At 38.4% G+C, this 22,825-nt stretch overlaps 1 protein-coding gene across 5 annotated transcripts; it reads right to left on the reverse strand.

The window, feature by feature from the left end:
* Positions 1-4,052: 4,052 nt before the first annotated feature.
* On the reverse strand, positions 4,053-22,435 carry LOC113692191 (E3 ubiquitin-protein ligase PRT6-like). 5 transcript variants are annotated; one of them, XM_072052008.1, is made up of 19 exons: positions 21,778-22,435; positions 18,991-20,094; positions 16,586-17,808; positions 16,342-16,482; positions 15,625-15,868; positions 14,803-15,516; positions 13,927-14,127; positions 13,121-13,776; positions 11,316-11,367; positions 10,597-11,236; positions 9,324-9,532; positions 8,705-9,237; positions 8,514-8,618; positions 8,354-8,420; positions 8,183-8,260; positions 6,911-6,979; positions 6,075-6,177; positions 5,834-5,961; positions 4,053-5,040 (listed from the first exon to the last, which is right to left on the reverse strand). In XM_072052008.1, exons 1-17 carry the CDS (start codon positions 21,835-21,837, stop codon positions 6,103-6,105), a joined length of 6,171 nt encoding a protein of 2,056 aa, XP_071908109.1. In that variant the 5' UTR covers positions 21,838-22,435; the 3' UTR covers positions 4,053-5,040; positions 5,834-5,961; positions 6,075-6,102. The 5 variants fall into 5 exon arrangements, with proteins under 5 accessions (XP_071908109.1, XP_071908108.1, XP_071908112.1 ...); XM_072052007.1 differs by having other exon boundaries at positions 6,080-6,177; positions 21,778-22,409; XM_072052011.1 differs by having other exon boundaries at positions 6,145-6,177; positions 21,778-22,355.
* Between the last annotated feature and the right edge of the window lie 390 nt (positions 22,436-22,825).

Genomic DNA, 22,825 nt, shown 5'->3' on the forward strand with positions numbered 1-22,825 from the left:
GTTGTCTACAGCCTCATCGATCAGTTTTTTGAGTTTTACTTGAGAAGACTGCTTCTTATTTCCCTGCATTAATGTCAGCAATTACTTTCAGTTCCGAATTGGGTAAGTTCTGTTGGACGACTCCCGCCTCCGCCTTATTTTTTGGCCTCCTCATCCACACAAAATACTCTTAATTGTCCTTTTGAATAAGAAAGATTTTTAGGAAGGTGAAAACAAAACTTAGATTGTCATCCTCCATAGGTTCCGCTGAAGTACTTGCTAGCATAAAACACTACACAATTTTGTCATGAAAATGTGATAAGAAAGAACAGAAAAAAAGGTAGTTCCTTTTTTATCTGAAAATGAATGTGTGTGTACATCGCTCGCTGCTGCTATTGCCATTTGCCTCTATTTATTTGTCTCAAAAAAGACCTGGAGGATCAGGCTCAAACAGAAAGTGAGAATAATCCACAAGGTCTTCTTCATCTTGTTGATTATTCACGTTGCCGTCGCCGCCCAAACCTTGGCTAAAAATTTCGACCACCTCCATTTCTTTATCCGTCCACCGATTCATCGTTGCTTCCTTATTATCTGCATTTGCATTCCCAATCCCACCTTGCTGTAATGGCGGCTCCGGGATAATGTTCCCTGCGCCTTCCTGAGTTTTTGATGATGGCTCCGCATTTTGGCGGGCATGTTGAGAAGGCTCGCCGCCGTTCATCACCTCACCATCAATCTCTCCAGGACTAGTGCCATTTTGATAGCGAATGGTTTGGGGATGAATCCTAATTTTGGTTTCTTCCTTCTGGAAACCCTTGAGAAGGTTTTCGTGGGCATCAAGAAGGAAAGCCTCAACCCTAAGCTTCTTGTCCTCTTCTATGATTGCCGCCCCGTGGGTTGATGGGGGCAAGTTCATGAGGTTTGCATATGCGTCATCGAAAAATTCTTTCACTCCTGATTGATCTTTAGTCTTCATCCCTGTACGCCAAGAAACTGGGAAGATTCTTCTTTTCTTGGATTCGGAACCAACATTACTAGTATTGTATTTCCGTTTCCTATGGTTTCGGTCTTCAGATAATTTAAGCAGTTGAGGACCCTGCAATACATTTTACAAAGTGATTGAAACTCCTCGAGGCAAGGCAAGACTATGTAAATCTAAATTACCTAGTTTATACACAAGTAAAGCTGTGATATTTACAAGTAGCAACCTGATCAACTCACCTGAAGCTCTTGAGCATTGGTCTCCCTCTCGTTAGATGTTATAGTGTTGTTGCTTCTGATGAAGTTGATGACCTCAACTAAAGATCGAAACATTCTTTTGCACGTTGGATGGAAATAAAACTGCAACAGAAATATGTTTCGTCATTTCTGTATATCCATAAAAAAATATATATAAGAAGAAAAACAGAAAGAGGGAGAGATCGACATGGAAAGCCTAGCAAATAATCGGATTGGCAGCGCTAGCTGGTACCTTATCTTGTGCACCACTGGGACGTTGTCTTGTCTCCCTTTTCCAATTTCTGAGAAGAGCTGGGAATGGTAAGATGCGGTCATAAAAAGCCATGCCTGGCATTGTTTCTTCCATCTCAGGAGCAGATCCAACCTACATATATATATATATATATATATATACATCGCAGCCACATACTCTATATGAGTTGAGTTTGAATCACGCATTTTCAATATTTGACGTGCTACTCAGACGGCTAGAAGCAAAAGGTACTAATTAAACTGCATGACATTAATCACCTCGTACATCCCGAAATCATAACCAACTGGATCTTCACGACTTTTAAAACAGTTGAAGGAAACATATGAAACTGAAACAACCTTTGTCTTGGTTAGACATCTTCCCCTTCTTGTCTTCTGTTCTTGAACAATTACAGGCTGCAGCTGTTCATATTTCTCAATTGATGTTAGAGACGCAGCATTCATGCACGGATTTTTTTTTTAAAAAACTCATAAACCTCTTAATACGAACTGTTAAAAGACGCAAAGAGTGAATAGATGTCATGCAACAGCGCTACATACAGACCACGTTCGTAGGTTGTAAACCACTACAAATACTAAGGCTTTTGAGAACATAATTAAAATCCTTCTCTATACAACTACATATAGTATATAACCTGAGGCTGAGGTCTCGCGGCATTTTCAGGCAAATTAACAGATTGAGGATTTGGCGCTAGCACAATTGCCTTCTCCAAACCACCACAGGCCTGCGTCCCTTCTTGCACCGGTGAATCGAAGTTCTGCAGTTGTGAAACAGTAGAATCCAGTTAAAGAACTATCAGCGTGACACAAATTTTCATGTCAAAATCGAATCATAAATGCTTGAGAATTTATCAAGCTAGACGAAACAAAACTGAAAAGGCATGGTTTTTTTTTTTTTTTTTTTTTTTTTAAATTTCGACTTATAAACCTTTTAATATATATATATCTGCACTACAAACTGTTAAAAGATGCAAAGAGTGCATAGATGTCACACACCACCCAGATTGAAAACCACTACAAATACTAAGACTTTTGAGAACGTAATTAAAGTCCATCTCTATACAACTACATGTAGTATATAACCTGAGGCTGAGGTCTCGCGACCTTTTCCGGCAAATAAACAGATAGAGGATTTGGCGCTAGCACAATTCCCTTTTCCAAACCACCACCGGACTGCGTCTCTTCTTGCACTGGTGAATCGAAGTTCTGCAGTTGTGAAACAGTATAATCCAGTTAAAGAACTGCTAGCATGACACAAAATTTTCATCATAAATGCTTGAGAATTTATCAAGCTAGACGAAACAAAACTGAAAATGCATGGTTTTGTTCAAGAGAAGGAAGAGGAAACAATTACTTTAGCACCACAAAGGCCGCCGAGATATGGAGTAATCTCCCAACCAGCTGTTGCTGTGATTTCGGAGGAGTTGTTATCAGAGCTTGATGCCATATCTTAACTGAGGCTGAGGGCGAACTAATGATGCTCCCAAGAGATGATTAGAGATTTTGTTGGCCAAATGGAGATGTAAAGAAGATGATTAGGACTGTTTGTACTGAGCACTGATTCGTGCATATCAAAGCTGGTTTATGGGGCTAGGTTTATATAGTGCTAATGGGAAAGAGTACAGCCCCCGGAGGTTAAGATGTGCATGCACTGACACATACACAATAAGCATTTTTTGGTATGTGAATTTTAGGTCTTTCCTATTCCTATTCTGTCCTGTCATAAAAATCATCCTGCAAATGTCTGGATGAGCCATTAAAGCTCTACTTTCAAAGAGATTCTCGCTATTATTACATCAAAATATCATGTTGGAGTCGTAGATTTTAGAGCTCTCTTACCATATTATAGGCCCTGGAGAAAATCTCTCACCGAAATTGCTTTAATTGTTGGTTTTATTCATGCTGCCCCCTCAAGGCTCAAGAATTGAGAATTTTTTACTCAATTGTTGTGAAAAATGGTCTATTATAGGCCATGGCCATAATATTAGTTTACCCGAAAACAAAAAAAAAAACCCTCCCTCTTTAAATTGAGAACAGGAAGAAAACTCTTTATCTGTTGCCATGATGATATACGTTATAAATGGTTGTGTTCGTATTCTCTACGCTCAATTTCTCAAACTTAAAAAGCGCACGCAAGCACTCCGAACGAATTGTTTGGCCTTGATCAAATGCAACACCTGAAGTTGGTGCCTCTTCCAAAAAATCGTTTCCGGATAATAACAATAATGCTTCTGCCCCGTACAGAAGAGTCATAGACTACCATACAGCTTAACTTGAGCGCGCGAGCGTTTTTTTTTGCACCCCCATTTGCCTTTGCTAGTTTTGGTTGTCTCAAAATGTGTGTACAAAATTTATAGGCCTAATTTGGATGAATACAGTGGATGTTGGCATAATTCGTATCACAAATTTGATCAGGAAACGAAGGCGATAGCATGAGGTTTGACAGGAGGGCATCTTATTTTATCTCAAAAATTAGTGGCGGCTAAGATATTGACGCCTCCTAACCACCTCCAAAAACATATAAAATAAAATGGAAAGAAGCAAAAACTAAATCAATGGAGATATTAGAGAGTGCATACACATTGGACGGCAAGAGAGTACAATAAAAATGAGATCAAACGATCAGTCCAGCTAGTTAGTAATATTAACCACTGCAGCCGCCTTGAGCGAAATTTATCGGCGGACAAAATCCGAAATGGAATATTAGCAGACTCTAACATGGAAGTTTTTGCATACGTTCTGGAACAATGAAATTATGAATTTCAAATTAACCAATTTGTACATCTCAACGGTACAAACTTCCAGTGAGAGGCATCAACTCTTCTACAATTGAGTCTTGAAAAAGATAGTCATCAAAGGGCAGGTACGCTACAAAGAGCCTCAATCCATGAAAACCGCTCCAGAGACCAAACTTGCACGAGTAGCAGTCGAGAATTTAATGCAGTTCGTGCCAATATTTCTCTCCAACTTTTCCCATGGAATGTTCCGCTATCGAAAGCCAGAACCAGGTTTATCAAACCACAGAACATTACAAGCACAACCAATCTGCATGCAGCTATCATTCCTGGCCAAGCTAACGAAAGAGAGGAGACCGATGGAAGCTTAAACATCCAACTCACAAGATCTCCTTTTCAGTCCTCTTACTGCACTAAACACGTACACCATCCCGTTCCTTCTGCTCCTCTCGGACGTGAAATGAAAAATTGCTCTCCTCGCAGAGTTATGCACCTTTAGTACCATCAATGTTCTCAGTAATAAAACCTCTGCAGACATCTATATACTTGCCATGCAACCACAATTTTAGCCCAAGCCAATGAAAACTTGCACAATCCAAGTATCTCTCTCTCTCTCTCTCTTTGAGATCAGCCGGCCAATAAATATCAGTAGCCACAAGAGCAGCCCAAAGGCTGGTTAAACTATTAAGTACAGAAAAAGCACAATAAACATAGAAAAGATAATTTATACACGAGGGTCTATCTGTACAATTGGGTATAGAATCCAAGCATATAGCTGACTGCTATCACCACCATTACGTGACAGTATCAACTCGCAGCAACTGGTCCAAGTTACCTGTTAAGAGACCAGTATGTGAGAGAGATGCAATGTCTTGGCCATGAAAAAGCTTTAGATAAGCTGTCATGAGAAATAACATGCGTAATTAAAACTTCTGAGGCAGACCAGTGTGATTGTATTCTTCCTAGATTGCCTTCTTTCCATGAGTCCAAATAAACGATGAAATAAATCAACCAAGATATACACGCATTTAAGCCATATCTCCATTTAGGACAAGATACCACATAGAGAAAATCCATTTGTAAAACATTTAAACTTTCTGACATAAATCCAGCATTATTCTCCACCTCCTTCCTCCTCCTCTCTTTTTTTCTTTTTTTTTTAAACAAATTACAGGAAAAAAAGCATTCTTTGTTCCAATAAATTCACTATTTCACACGAAAGCAAATTCATTATTTTACAGGAAAGCAAAACACACTAGATGAACTCTTCTAAATAGTTTGTGGCGGACTTGTATAGTTTAGAGTTGCTCAAGAACATACACAACTCCAACAGGACCATTATTTTGGTTATACCTGCTCTCAGTTAAATTACGTGTCACAACAACAGAAAGAAATCAGACAATTTTCAAATATAATAATCAGACTCATCGTTTCTCCAACATGGAGATCCATACACGGGCACACAAACACATGCACACCAAAAAAAAATAAAAGAAAATGAGAGAAACAGCAACACCCCACCCAAAAAACATAAATACACCATGCTGCTAGAAGTGATATGAAAGGCTACGTCTATCCCCAAACGAAAAGTTGTAATGCTTCTAAATTGTCAGTGAAACACAACTAACCTCTGCAATTTCATTGATCAAACCATACCACCAGAAATCAGTAGTTCCTCTGCATTTTATCCTAAATTTGAAATTTGGGAACTCAAATAACTTAGGCATCTGGCAGCAAGATTAAGAACTTAATCTTCCTGTAAATTGAAATTAGAAGCTGATTAAACAATTAATTATGATTGACCCGTATCTAAAAGAGTATTATAAAGAAGCAGAGCATCAAGGCAACGATTTAAGTTCCATGTCAGACCTTACTTGTTACTATTAAGAACTTCAATCTAAAGCATGAAAAAAGAACCAATAGTTGTTTGACGAAGCACCTTTGAACTACGATCAAGGCCATGAGAAGCAACCTAGACCACAAGAAAAACATAAAATCAGCGTATGAAAACAAACATTAGGTAATTCTCTTTTCCTTTTCCCTTCTTATTCTCAAGAAAGATATATGAATTTCAACCAAGACAAGCATTAGACCGTAAGTGAGCATGATCTAAATAAGAAAGATATATGAACTTCAACCAAGACAAGCATTAGACCGTAAGTGAGCATGATCTAAATACGCAAACTTCCACCATCGTATTTGATGTTTGTATACTGCAGGCATGTCATATTAAATGTTAAAAAACCTACGAGGCAAGGACAATAGCTAAGTCCATGAGAGTAAAGATACTGTTAAGCGGATGCCTGCATCCTATAGATGAAAGGAGGGAGACATCAAATCAAGCGAATAAACCAGCAAATTATTGTGAGTAGGAATATATGTTAAACTGCACATAGTTGCTTCCTTTTCCACTCCTCTCTTATCCTACTTAAAGACCAAATAGCATTAGATGAAAAATTCACTTCCCTCTCCTTTCTTATCCCATCACATTACAAACAGGACGCAAAGCTCATATAAAAGGCATATCCATGTGGTTCCCCCCTTTTATGCTCAATCTTATAGCATGTTACCTCAAAGCTGAAAAGTTGAAGTCTAAGGTCCCAAAGGAGATGGTTCATGGACTGCCTAATGAGCGCTTAAGTTCAAAATTGGGGCACAACTAAACAAAAATCATGATCAAAAGCATAATGTAAAACTTATTTTACCATATGGGTCAGAGCTGCATATCGTTCCTCACTCAAATACAATGGCTTGCCGCGATGCATCTCATTATCCTGCAACATATGAAGGGGAAAAACATGACAGATGGATATTGGTGTTCTAAGGAAAATTAAAGCAAAAAGAGTCTCCATTTCCCCCAGCAAGACATATCTCCCAAAATGACATTATTGAGAAGTGAAACGCATTTATATCCTAACAGCAAAAAGGGGCGTAGCATCTATCTAGAAATGAAAGATTAATCTCATCCTTGTGCCAGGTATCAAGAATTTACTCAGTCTTGGATGCTAATGAACTTGGAAATTCCTCAAGGACAACTGTAATACTCTTTCAACACAGATATATAATCACACAGTTTAACATCCACTTATTGATTGATTCATCCTGATATGGCTAAGAAACAAATTTTCAAATGCTTCATAGAAAAGACTACTCAATTTGGGCTTAATAGAGGCAGCAGAATGACACACACAATACAACCCCTCCACATTTTCTTGGGTTATCCAAAAAAAAGGAACTGCAAATTTTAAGGGACGTACAAAGAAAAGTTGGAGCAGGTTACTAACCGCATAATTTTATGATTATATGGGACAAACCACTAATTTCATGAATAACAATTACTTTAAGAATAGATTATACCTCTTGGGCAGTTTTGCAATACCTCAACATTTGCTTTTATGCATGTATGAGCACTAACGCACACATGCATGCGTGTTTGTAAGGGAATAGATTCATACACACATATGATACATAGAACTTAGCATTATTTATCAACATACTTAGTAACTGGCCTCTGCACCACTTGCAAATCCTTAGCCAATACTATCACCATAAATAGAACCAATTAGTACCATAGGGCACTTGTTTAAATTAAAATCCATTGTTACAAGCAAAATTTTCCAAGATTCATTCCCTTACATTAGATAATCTCCATTAGACATGTTTAAAAGTTCGAGTACATCAAATTCACAAACTTTCTTGGGTCAAATTAAAAAAGCTAATGTTGAATGAGAAATCAACCATCAAACTGCAACAAGTCAAGTAGAAGGTACCAATCTACAAAAGCAATAAGTGATAGTTCAAGTCTGCACAGAAAACGCTTCCTGTTATGTGGCAACATACAAAATAAAGCATGCTGCTAAATTAGTGACCAATTTCTGTTTTATATGGCATAGAAGATTCTATAGACTATCTTATAACAGTGTTCACTTGAAGATCTTACAATTCTTATGCAACGAGTCTTCAAGATTATAGTTTACCTCTTCGCCAAAAGCATCTAAGTAGGGGGATGGCCAAGGAGCCTGACGAGCAGATCTTTGAAGTAGAATTGAGGTTTTCTAGATCAACAACATAAGCTTGTCAGTCATAATCAGATACGGCAAGAACAAATCCTAATAGTCTTCATGACCCATGGAAAGTATGCAACATACTCTAATCAACAGGAATACTCCAGTGCCAGCACCACAGCCCATTGCATGAGTTTGGCATCCACTTTCCCTACATAAGACAAGATAGAAAAGGCAGCATTAACATGCAAGTTACTCAGCATCAGAAAAATGAATCAGCAATCCACACAAGCTGGTGTCAGACCTGCAGCATGGTCTCCAGTTTGGTGAGCACAATTTACCACACAATAAGCAAAGTGCAGGCTCTTCTAAAGCAGTTCCGCAATCAGGGCAATGCTGCTTAATATACCTGATGTATCAAAAATAGAAGTGACTACCAGATTCTTAAGGAGCATAACCAAACACTTTCCACATGCATGTTCAATATAAAGTAACCTTTCCAACAGATCCTGGTATAAATAAGGCAACACCATCAGGCTAAATGGGACAGCTGGTGTAGAGTATAGTACACACTGTCCTTTAATTTTGAACTCCTTTGAGAAATGATGCAGCCATCTCAAAGCCATGGATCGTGATATTTCATCATTAATGACAACATCAATTGGAGGAATCTTAAACATCTTCTCCAGCTTTTCTACCCCAACAAACTCAATTATGTTGTTTTGATGATCCAACAGATCACCAGCCACATATGATGATCCATAAGGGGCATCATTACCATGACTAAATGGCAGTGACGCTGAAGAATTTATTAGCCTCCACAGAAGTGCACATCTCCGGAAATAAGGAAAGCTCAGGCTGCGAATGGCATCCTTGATATCATAAGAAGCATCAATATAGTTGGAATCAAAATATTGCAGAGCAATCTCATGTTCACCCATGAATTTACAGATGTCAGTAATCAGGCAATCCTTGTATCCTAACTCAGTGATACTGAAGTGTTGCTTTCTGCAGCACACAATTATTGCCTGGCAAAAGATAAACTATTAACAACTTTGATGAGTAATGTGAAAATAAAATACTAGCCGTTCAAACATAAGAAGCTATTTACTACCTGAGCAATGGTCACAACATAAAAGAGATGCACAAGACACACAAAAGATTTCTCGCATGACAAGAATGGGCTTGGAAGACAGAACAGTGTCCACATTAACAAGGAAAAAGCATCTCGTGCAAGGACAGGATCAGAAGCCCTCTTCCATAATTGGGTATCTGGATATTGTGCATCTGTTTCTGAATTTTCTAATATGTACCGCATATTACCTGCACAGTCAACACCAATACCATAATTATGAGATTAATTTTCAAGTATGTACTGCATAGTACCAGCACAGCCAACACCAATACCACGATCACTCCCATAACTACTAAAACAGACAAGAATAAGAAAGATGTTTGCCAAAATGTTTCAAAGTAAAACATCCTACAATCATACCAATCTTTTGACACTCAACTAAAAAAATAGCAATAACTCGAAGGGACTATTATTACAAGTCAAAAACCTTATACTTCCCAGATTCATGGGGCACTAAAGACATCCATTCCACACAGATAAAGAAGATTTTGTATCAATTTCATTTCACTGGATAAGTGTTGATAGAAATCTCTTAGATGGAATTCTAATATAAAATCTATAAGCCAAAGAACATTATAGATGCACATTCTAATATAAAATAAATGAAAATTATCATCCATTAAGCAAACATGAAAAGGAAATGGATACAGAAAGTAAAAAGGGGAGGTTTTTCTTCCAACTTCAAGACAGCCAAACTATAGATGGAATCTACCATAATTCTAAACGTCCAACTCTTGCCAGGAATAGTTTTTGACGATGGTGTAGAACCCAGGATAGAGATGAGAAGCCTTCTCGAGGGAACACCGAGAAGGAAGATAGATGCCAGATTGGAGTCAGGAAGCATTCCACAAATACCACTCTAATCAGAAATAACTCCCATAAAATAACAAGTTTGCTAAGTTGCTTCTAGTCTCAATTGACAAAAATTGTGCATATGGACAGGTTCAAGTTGATATAACTGTGCGACAACCACCATAGAAGCACCAAACCTTACTCAGGGAAGACCACAAAGAAACATAAAGGACCACAAACTTCACATGACATTATTAAACAACTATTCTGATGCTAATTCTAAAAAGATATTTGAATTTCATTTTTTTTACTGCAAAAACCATCAGAGATACTATATTACGTTAAAATTCATCTGTTAAATACTTCAAGTACATAAATGAAAATCAGCTACCATATATAAGAACAAAAATCACCAGCTGAAATAACAGTAAGTCAGAGACACATCTGAAAAGGAGTTTACCTTCTCCATGGCAATTATGTGCAGGAAATTTGTCTAGGGATAATCCAGATGATATAGACTTTGCAAAGAGCTGGATGCCTCTCAATCTTAGCAAGATGCTAGGTGAATTCTTTACTCGAGATCCTAGAGCAATATTTAGCAACAAGGATAAAATAAATCCATTGGAGGATTTGAGTTCACCGAATAACACATTAAGGCCATAGGTTGGACTTAAGGAAGTTTTTCCCGACCGAGCAGCAATCTCTGTTGAGACAATAGAGTATTTCAGTGTATCCCACAAAACCAATGACTGGCTGATCCTGCCAGAGTCTGAAATCTTGTCCTTGCCAGGGAAATACAGTTTACATAGGACACGAAACACAGATTCAAGATTGGACCTTTGCCTTCCAAATTGCTGCAAAGGAATAGATTTGAGAATCTCACTGTTTCCAGAAACATCAGCTGCACTTTGCAAAAGAGACCATGCTTCTTGAACTTGAAGCACATCCACTTCTCTGCATGATGAGGCTGGAAGACCCACAGCATATGATGCATTGGCCGTTGAGAAAACAGGCGACACAGGAACCTTTTTGGAACCTTTAGCTAAGGCTGGCAGGACAGAATTTGCAAGTCCACGACATACGGGACAAAGGAACTCCCCCTAGTGACACAGAGCACCAACACTGTAACTACACAATCATTCTCTTTGAAATAAGAACAGACAGGAAGACAGAGAATACCTGATCGGGGTCTACAATGTGCCCTCCTTCAAAAACAATTCTTCTGGTATATCTGTCCAAACAAAATGTAGATTGATTATTTTGGGCCCTAGTGGAACCCCACAAATTACCTTGTCCACAATCTCAGTCAGATTCTGATTTGCAGTATCCACATTAAAATATGCTAAAAATTCAATTGGGTAAACCTATGTTGCCAACGCTTAATGTAGTTTACTCCATCCTGAGCTCATGTCCCTCTTCAAATTTACTACTCCTCTGTCCCTAAATTAGAGACGCTTTTTGAAGTTACAAGTTTTTATCCAGAAAGCATCATTTGGTATTTATCTGTGTTCTTCTGTCAACATTGCCATCATTGAAAATAGCACCAAGTCATATTGAATCCAAGAAATTATACTTGTGGGTCGCGTCTCAAGTGTAGATGAAATGAAAATATGGTACTCACCAAGGGACGTGAAACACGCACAAAAAGTAGACACCAGATTTGGGTCTTGCGTAGTACGCACCTAACTAATTTGCACATGGGAACTTCTCTGATGGGTCCCACGTGAATGACTTTAGCCCATTTTCAAAATCTCATATAAGGGAAAATGTGGGTGTTTGGAAGGAAAAAATTATTTGGTGACTCTAATTTTGGGACAATGAAAAAGGTGAAGTATAACATTAACAATGAAACTGATGGAGTACTCAAAATTTCTTCCCTCGGAGCAGCCATTTATACTTACTGATGCTAGTAATTAAAACTATCTGCTAGTGTTTTACATGGACATTTTGTATTTCCCAACTTCTAATAAATTAGATATAATTCTTAGGACACAATTTCAATAAAAATGTGCAAGAAGGGCAGGCCAGAAAAATTTGGGCACAATCATGTATACACGAAAATGTTTTTTTAGTGCATAAAGGCAAGAGAATGTTCAGAAAAAGGGAATGTGACAGGTACAAAGGATAAGTTCAGCAGTCTGCTGCTACACAATCTCCATGACGCAAAGTCATGTAAAACTTGATTCTCAAAACTAATTTCTAATGCACGAGGAGCAAAGGTTCCACAAAATCCCTTTTTCTTTTTCAATTTTTCCTCTCATGCAGGGAAAAAAACAAGCATCAACATTGCAGCTCAATATCAGGAAAAGTAGCAACAGGCAACAAAAACGAAACCATTCTGCCACAGCTCCCTTCATAAACAATAAGCAAATTAGCCAGACAAAATGAAAAAGGCAAATAGAGAATGGCCATAATCCAGAATCCAACAAATTAGGTACTGTAGTGTCGAAATTCATTTATAAAACTTATTTATCAATACCAGCGCCTGCCCAGCCAAAACTCCTGTTTAATCATTTGCACTGCTCTCAAGAATTCCTATAAGTTTAGTTCAAAGGCTTTACCAAAAAATTAAGATATGCTATTTCAATGAAGTATTTGAGGACTTTTTTTTCTCACTCCACCACTCATGTGGTTAGAATAACAACCTCAAAATAAAAAATTAGGACCCATATGCATGAGACGTACCTCCAGAAGCATATTTTACACGAGCTTGCTAGCACAAATTAAGTATGCTAGGTGCATTTTGTGCCTCACTATGTACCTAATCTATATCATTTAGTTGCTGAAATCCTAGGACCCACAGCAAATTAACAGAGGAAAATGCACCATATAACCAAAAAGAAAAAAGTGCAGTTTGTTTCCTGTTTTTCATTTATTTATCTTGTCAAGATGGCTTGACAACCCCCATTAACCTGTGGTGGTAACTCAATTGTTCCCAAAAGAAGAGGAAAGAAACCGGATTTCATCTTGGGAATTGGAAATACCTTTCCCTCAGAGAAGATAAATAGCGGTCAAGACATCCCTGATGCACAGCATGTCCACAAGAAGAAAGGTAAATCCCATCACAACCTGAGGGGCCAAATCCATCATAGGCTGGAAGAACCATTCTGGTATCTGTCTGTCTGCTAGAATGAGTACTTTCTGATACTGATGGGTAATCTTCAGTTTCTTTGTAAACAGAAGCTATATATTTCCCAAGCAAGAGACATTGGGTGCTTCTTTCTTGGTTGCCTCCAGCTGCAGGATAGTTGTTAATATGCAACGACTTACCATGCATTGCATCTTGTATCAATGAATACATATGGTCTTCCACCATCTCGATGGAAGAAGCTGTTCTTTCCTTGTGGTCATTAGAATTGGAAGGTGATTCAATATTCCTAACTGAAGGAAAGTGGGCTTCAATGAATTTGAGGAAAGCATTTATTTCAGAAGATCGCCCATCCAATGCAAAATCATCAACTGCACTCTGAATCAAATGCAATAGTTCAGAATTTGAGCCAAGTGGTGAAGTGCTTGAGGCACTGCTCGGAGATGAAAGATTGTCTGCACTTTCGCCTGTAGATACTTCTTCTCTTTTTGAAGGGACACTTTGTGCCCATGAAAGGGGGCCTCTATCTAGGAAACTAAGAAGCCTGGATTTCTAAGAATTTAAGCTGAAAGTCAGAACTGAGTATAAATTAAAGTAAGATGACAGCGAAGTAATGTGGCAATCAAAAGCATTACAAACCAGCACTTGGCAAACTCAAAAAAAAAAAAAAAAATTAAAAAATTGTCACTTAAATGCACCTACCTGAAGAAGAACAAGGAAAGACAGTGGACTTTTGGAGTTAAGGTCATGGCAGAGAGAACAAACGACTTCTTCAGTGTCTTTAGACCCAAATTCAACATCAGAATTGCACAATTCTTTTTGACATTCTGAATCCTCTGCCCCATTGTCAATAGTGGTATCAATGCTTTCCAAGAACTTTGACTGTTGGGCTCTCATTTTCTCCTGTGCAAGCAATTAGAATGTATCAAAAGAGGAAACTCAAACAAGACTAACAGCAGTAACAACAATAGACAGGAATGTTAATAGCACTACTTTGTACTAATTCACCATACAAAAGGCATAATAGATTGCTCTAGTAAAGCAAACATTAGTATACTTCCTGAAATGAACAACAAAGCAATAGCTGTAGCTGACACACACAAGCAGTAACTTGATTCGATTTTCTATAATACAAGACATGCATGTATTTGTCGTTGATCCGTATTAAAGCATTTTCTGGATATGTTTAAACCCATGCTGTGCTGAACTCAAAAATCTCGAGGATAACAACAGAGAGATGCACATACATCTCTCCCAAAGAAGCTTCAAACTAGTAGAAATGAAGGATGCAATCTATTCATGCATCAGAGACATGATCCTTGGTAGATATTCAACTCAGAGCATTACGCATGTACAAGGTAAACCTGAAAACCCTCACATGCTTGCAAGCAACAAGCAAAAACATTCGGTCCCTAACACTCCATATTTATGGGTTTCTTGAAGCAAGAATAGACTGGCAACTTTATTGACAATGACAGTTCAACGCAAATAAAAAAGCTTAAATACATATCACCAGTTAAAATGAATGTTGATTAATTTGACAAACTATCCCATAAGTATTACAACAGAGATCCTCACCAGGATTGCAGCCTGCATCTCACGTGCTTTTGCCTTGCGTTTATCATTATCTGAAGCAAACCCAGAGACATTAGCATCAGCATTTGAGATGGACTGTGATAGCTGATTGACTACTTCAGGTGCAAGCTTTTGCAGTTTCATGAAGCATCCCGGTTCAAGCTCAGCAAATTTTCTGATTAGATTTCCACACAAAGATGAGAGGCTAGAAGTGGCAGCTTCAATGAAGTTATCAACCTTCTCTTTTTCATGGATCCTCATCAGCATAATAAGAAGGGATAACAAGCTCTGATTGCGATGCTTGGTTGTGGATATTTCTTCACGTGCAAATTCCAAAATGGGAATAACATCACCTGCATAACATGAATGCTCACCAGATTCTCTTTGCACGGAACAGACATCCAATGCTAGTGACAGCAAATGCAACGCAGCCAAAAGCACACCATAAGGAGCACGCAATGCAGTTGATTTATCAGAGAAAACAGCATAAAATAGTACAGCACGAATAATTTGTAGTACAGTTTTACAGGTAGCTATTCGAGCTATCCCACTGAGAGGGTCATAAATCTTTGACCATTTCGGAAGCTGGGTGGTTACTGCAGAGACATTACAAAAGCGCAAATATCTTTCTTCTGCCACCTGTAAGTCCCGTGAATTCCAACGTGGATGATACAGATCCAGTTCCTTCCATTTTGGCAATCGCAGTTTGTACATACCCTGAAAAAACAGAAATAACTGATCACATCTCATCAATGAAAACAAACAGATTTTCTATCCAGAAGCTGGAAAGGATGGAGGACCAGAAGCACCATAAGAAACGCAAACCTGATTCATGCCAGATGGATTGGAATATACAGCTACTGTATCCAATATTTCCTGAAGTTTGTCAATTTTTGATACTTCTAGGGGAAGTGATTTCACCAACTGACTATGAGTGGCATCTCCAATGGATAGCTTATATACCAATTCTCTTTGCAAACATTCAGTATTTGTCAGTCCACAAAACCGCCTTTCTTGTATTATTTGTATGATAAGTGTGAGCATTTCCTGCACCAGAATTGGTTCATGCCTGGAAATTAACAGAAAAGTGGCTGCAAGATTATTTGCTGAGAAGTAACAATTTCTTACCAAATAAAGAAATATTCACCATAAAAAGAGAAGATTCTTGAGATACAGCATAGAATGGTCAATTAATATGTGATCTAAGAAAAAAATCCTACACAAACTACCACATTCCATCAATCAAAAGATAACTCCTAATGTAGTTGAATTCATCATAATCAATTTCATTTCTCAATCTGCGAAAGAAGCACCAAGCCCTCCACTCGACCCTTTATCTACCAGTATAAGTTACCTTATAAAGCAAATGAGCACCAGTAAATGGAATTACCTAACTCACTCTGTATCCAAACTACATCCATCACAGCAACAGAAATTATGCCAAGAAGGATGTGAAGGCTTATTAATGATGAAAGGACTAAAAATTTCGCGAAGATAAGAAAGTTCCTCAAGAGTGTGAGGTTAGGGTAATCTATTACATACTCACTAGACCGTTCAAGATTCAGCCAAAGGTAGTTTGATAGCCCAAAACGTTCCAGTATTCTCTTAACATAATGATCAGCTGGAGCTAGTGCAGCACAGCATTGCAGGAGAAAAAGATCAAGCTCTAAACCCTGTTCAGAACTGAATAAAAAAAACTACCGAGAATAAGAATATGCACCAGTGCAGGTTCCTCGAGATCTGATCATAGAGACGGTAAAGTACATGATAAAAACTTTTCACCTACCAACGAACCGAGCGATACCACTCACAAGACAATATGGCAGCATCTCCATTTCTGCGCCACATCCCAGCTCGAACCTGCGCGCAGAACACCCTGATTCGCAGAGGATGCTCCATAACAAAGGCAGAAAACCCATGAGGGTGGCAACCTCCTAAAATATGACCAAAGAAGTCCTGATGGATGGTTGATGAAGGATCTCCAAAAGTAGCTCTTGACACATTTTGCAGTGTAGATTCACAATAACACTTCCTCAGGGATCTCTGTAAAACCATGGATAGTAATCGATGTAATGGAATGTGAGCAGATATATCCTCAGAACTAACATCATATGCTAAATCAGGCCAATCAGACAAACTTAGAACTCGAAGCGCTTCCAACTCAGTAGCACATTCTCCATCCATAGGACTATCATCAGAACTACCAGCGCCTGCTTCTTGTCCCAAACTTTTGCAGGACTCCCTGCCAACTCCCATGTTAATACCACTTCGAGACGGTAAAGAATATTGTCTGCCAAGTACTTCACCTGAGCTATTGAGTTTACTACTTGAAGATGGCACTATGCTTGATTTAAAAATATATCTGTTTTTCCTGAACTTAGACAGAGTCCTCTTCAATGCAAAGAAATTATTGCCAGACATATTACCTAGTTTTGGAGATAAGTAACTTAAGAGAGGCCCTGATGTGTTATCCACTTCCAACCAATTCTCAATAGCCCTCAAGCACTCATAAGTTAACCATAACACTGATGAAGGAAGAGAAAAATCATCAGATTTTGCATCACCAACCTTTGATGAATGATCAAACAAGTTCCTTCCAGTCATACTACTAACAGAGCATTCCTGTGATATCCTCCCAACTTTGGCATGTCTTATGCTATCTTGGTCTTCAAACTCTTGTTTATATGTATTTAAGAAAGTTTCTTCCTCGCTCCCATCATGACCACTGGCAGAAAATGCACCACCAACTAAAAGTGAATGAATATTTGCAATAGAACGACCCAAAAGAAAAGGCAAATGCATATTGTCATTTTCTTCTTCTATATGCATGCCTGTTTCTCTCTTTTGAGGATTCATCCCCTGCACAAAACCCAAGAGTCTCATCCACATTCTTGATATATCTCGCCGTTCACGAGTCACAAATATGGGCACAACAGAGTGGCTCATAACAAAGCGAATGTCCTCAACAACTCGGATAGTAGTTTCATAGAGTTTTACCCACTTAGTAATCTGAAATAGAACAACGATCATCATTCTTCAACGAGACTAGCAATTTGTATTACAAGTAACAACCAGAATACACAATGCAGTGGAATCTTGTTTTATGCAAAATATCATTGGGCTTAAGGTAAAAAAACTGGCGCTCAACACCGTGGTTGAAGCAAGGCCAGCAGAAAGAGCTGCCAAAAAAGATAACAGAATCTGAGGTACTAGATTCCCTAACTCTTACCAGACTCTGATCAACAAAGGATTTAGCTTATATAGGCTCCAGAATAGGTCCACAAGTAGAAACTATATAAAACCAAATCACCAAAATACCCCCAAAAGATAGAGTAATTATTTTAAATTTTTTTAAAGTTTGAATTTTGCACTAATATTCTGTTTAATTCATCTCCACTTTCAAAAAGCAAAATTTTTTCATGCCATTCCCAGGGAGGACATACATGAAAGGACAAGGTATTTATTGATTAATTTCTATTGAAGCACCAACCAAAAAATTTTAAAAATCTGACAAAGTCAAGGTTGTTAAGAAAATAACAAAGGACTAAAAAAAATCTCTGCTTTGATATGCTGTTTTTTGGGGAAAAAAATTCGAATATTCCCTAAACCATATTCCAACCTCCATTTTAATTTCCCAACCAGCTTTTCACCTCACAAACATCATATTCAAAATGTAAAACAATATCAGTTTCCAAAAAAGCAATCAAAATAGATATTACTCGGCTTTCAGTGTCTATGGTGGCAACAAAAGGAGGTTTAGTAAGATATTTGGCAACTGCGGGGAGGGGGGGGGTCCATCCTATCAAGAAGGTTGTACAGCCACAAGCCTCATGTTCAAATGCAATCACGAGATATACACTCACAAGCATTTCCAAGAGAAATAGAAGAGTCTGTGCTCGAAAAAGCAGCTAGTCCCTCAACCAAAAAAGTTAGACAAAAAACTCAACCTCCTATTTTCTGAAAGACCAGAATATTATTATTAATTGGTCACTAATACATAGATTTTTTGGAACCAATCAAGTGCTGGTACTGACTGCTGAAAACTAGAGATAGCTCTAGCAACTTCCCCAGACTATGCTACAGAACCACACAAAATTTTATATATCTGGAAAATGCACAAACAGTTAATATACAAAACTTAAAGAGCTATAGATAAGCAGATGTCAGAACAAAAACGTAATCGAAACATACCTGCAGCTGACCATCTTCACCAGCACAAGAAATGAATATATCTCCTAAACATTCCAGAAGCATGGGCAAGAGATTCATTTCCTTCACAAGTCGTGGAGTTAGTGTAGGAACGGTGAAAATTTGCACAGAGAATGTTGGTAGTAGAGGATACTCCTTGAATATGTTATCATTATACTCTTTTATGGCTTCCGCCACAACCGTTGGATAATAACTTAAAAATACTTTTGCAAACTCATATTTAAAGTGAGGTTCACCCAGCAATTTCAGTAGTAACTCGTACAGTTTCCTAACATCACCACCAACCAAGAACCTCTCTACCCTGACAAGAACATCTAGCAAACCAGCTGAAGAGAATACTCTCCCGGAAATGAAACAAAGAAGGCTTTCACTGCATTTACAGAATTGCAATAGTAGCTCCACGACAGCAGATGTCAACTCTTCCGCGAACTTTTTGAGTTCAGGAACATGATCAGATTTAGCTTCAGATGCACTTTCAGCACATATAAGCCTCCTTTTCCAGTAACCAAGTAATGAATCCAAAACAGGCCACATAGAGTCAGCAAACTCCTTAGGAAGGGGTTGTATCTGTTCAGCACCTTTATGCTTGGAACAGAAACCCTCACGTTTCCATGCAGTAATATCCCCACAGTCACAGCAGCCACCACCTGTGTATATGATAGAGTAGTCATGATCCTTGTGATTCCCATTTTGGAAACACGGAACACAGATTGCACATGTTGGATCATGCTCACATGTACGGCATTGGTAAGCAATATCATTATTCCCCCAAACAGCTCCACAAACACCACGTTGGTCAACATTCATCTGAGACAGGTTCTCCAGTGCTGTTCCTGGATCACCCTTGAACATCAGCCACTGCAACCAAACCATACTTTCATGGAGTATCTGTTTAAGAGTAGGGCCTACCCTATTTTCAGTTTCCTCAGACTCAGCTTCTGAAAGAGCCTCTAGTGCATCTTTGTCAGTAGGAAGGATTGTAGAGACTAATTCTGCCATATCAAAATGGCTATTCTTCACATAAGAAACTAAACCAGGCTGCTGACCCTCCAAGTACTCCGGAGGAATTCCCAGTTCAGCCAGCCTCTGAAACAGATGTTTGAGAATAAAATTAAGTGCAAAGTTTAAAGTACCAAGGTCATATGTCCTTTAATTAAACTGAAGCATCCAACAATACATAGTATAGCAGCTACTAATATTTCAAACATATATACTTCCCACTTTCGATGTTTATAAAAAGGACCACTAGAAAGATATTGAAAAATGAATGTTTACATACAAATCTACTTCTTGCATATGATTGCCACAAGGGCCAATTAGAGCAAGCTAAAGGCATGAAGAATTAAACACATTAGGCTAGAGGAACAAAGTCCCCACAGGATGACATAGGCAAACATCCGACAGATCAGACTTTGACGATATTGAACATGCAAAGAAAGGGGAAGGACCACACAGAACCAGAACCTAGCCAAAATGTAAAATAGACCTCAATTGCATCACATGCGGTGTGAAATAATTCATATTTTTTGGTGTGAAATAATTGCCATGTTTCTTGTACCATTCTGGATAGGGTGTATTGAACAAGCACAAAGAAAGAAGACTAATTCATTCTGAGCAGCACAAAGAAAATGTGAATGTATTTCGTTTTTCTCTTTTTTGGCGCAGATCGAGTCAATGCATATAAACTTCGAAGTCTCTGAAAATCTTCACCCTGATGGCAATTCTCATGCAGCTCAACAATAGAGACAATACGCATCCATCAAATTAGCAAGGATACGAATGTAGATAAAACTTTTTAACTTCTCAAGAGAAACACAACTTCATCTGCTTGTTCGAACACTTCAAGTGCTTTAGAACACGACAAGATTCAGAAATCTTGAAAGTGCCTTGCATTTCATTTTCCTTCCCAACTTGTTTGCTACAAAAGTCATACTATCAAATGACCATAAATTACACGATATTTTGTATAAACCTCTATAACCTTATGTCCAACAATTAATCCAGCTACCCCTAATTCAATCCTATGAATTCATACGCTTCTTTCGGCCTTTATTCAGCAACCACCACCTTGACAAGTTCCGTTCAAAGTAGTGCTGTAGAATACTAATTCAAAAAACTGACCCCAAGCTGATCTATTTTGTCGAAGACCAAGGGGAGCTAGTTCAAGGCTCCAAGCATCCCAGACTGTTTGTGCAGCAACTGATCTATATAAGTGGTTGGTCAGGTTTCAGTTTACTCTCCAATCTTTTACTTCATTAAATCCAAGCAGTAAGACGAGCCTCACTCATATCTGAAAATCAATATCTACATTCTTTTTTTATAGTTATTTTTATTTTTTCTGTATTTGATGAGTTGCAACAGAAACGACTATTCTAGATAAACTAACAGAAGTTATATAACTCCATTTACCTGAACTTTCACAGTAAAGTTGACAGCATATTTAAATATCAATCGTTGATTTTTTTTTCCCCACCCCCTCTTCCCATTCCAAACCTTTCCTCGTCAACCAACCACCAGTAACCAAACCAAAATTCATCATGGAATACGGAGCCAACAATCATGCAAAGAATGTATAAATATTCAATGGAAATAGCAATCTTTTCATAAATAAACGCTGTAATCAGCAAAAAAAAAAAAAAAAAAATCTTATTTGGGTGGCGGAGGCGTAGCGAAAAACGCTGTAATCAGTAACTTCAGGTATCTAGTTTTGCACAATGAACCCTTTCCTAACTTGTTAAGCAACAAAAGAAGCAGAAATTGGAGCAGTACCTGCAGAATGCGAGCTCCAGGAGAGACATCCATGGCCTCCATCGGCGAGTCAATCTCCATCTGGAACGTCGCTCCAAAGCAATCAACGCAGTTATACCACTGCTTGCATCCACAACTTTCACTCCCCAGGGCTGCCCAAACCCCCAACTCCCACCAGCCTCAACACCCACAGCAACTGTAAATATAGAAATATTTGACCTATGATTGGAAACCCTGGATAGACAGATATAATAATTCTACCAGGGGTTTTTTTTCCCTTTTTTGGGACTTAAAATTTCAGAGCTCAGCTCCTCGTTTTTGTCTTTAATAAAATCTGCGTCTGTCTGTCGAAGATTAATAGTATAATTTTGGATTTCAATAAATATGTGATGAGGATTAAGACGGTTTAGCAATTTTGCTCTCTAAACTTTTTTGCATAATTAGGGGAGTCTACAAATATATTAAAATCCTCCTCCTTTCCCTGTTCTTCTCACTTACGGTCTTGACGTACGCCTAGCTGGTATGACACTATTGCCACCCCAATTTTATTTTCCTCCTCCGGAGTTTTCCGAATTTTATTTCCTCCTCCTTAGCGCCATCGGCCCTGGGTCAGGGGAAGGGTGGAATGGTCATTTGACGGCCCTTGGGGGTCCGGTGTAAGTCGGTGAAAGGGTGTCGTATTTGTGTACCGACCCCGTATTCGTTGATTCATGGGCTCATGGGCTAGCGAGAGGGGGACGGTCGACCCTTTCGAAACCATACGGGCCGGCTTAATGGAGTTAAATGGAAATTCAAATTGGCACCTGGCCCAGCAGGAGCACAGTTGGAGAGGGCACGTGTTCTACCACCTTCAATACAGTAGCAATTTAATTTACCACTCTCTTTTTTTTTTTTTTTTGGGAAAATCATTAATTTACCCCTGCAACAACACACGAGTCATTCGTTACGGTCTTGCATTACAAACTCCCTCGAATTAACTTCGCTCCAAAAAAACATCTAGGTATCGTTCTTTTTCTTTAAAAAAAAAAAAAAAAAGATTATCAATTCTTAACTTGTAAACAGTGGGCAT

This window comes from Coffea arabica, chromosome 6c, assembly GCF_036785885.1.
Source record: "Coffea arabica cultivar ET-39 chromosome 6c, Coffea Arabica ET-39 HiFi, whole genome shotgun sequence".
Classification (NCBI taxonomy): Eukaryota; Viridiplantae; Streptophyta; class Magnoliopsida; order Gentianales; family Rubiaceae; genus Coffea; species Coffea arabica.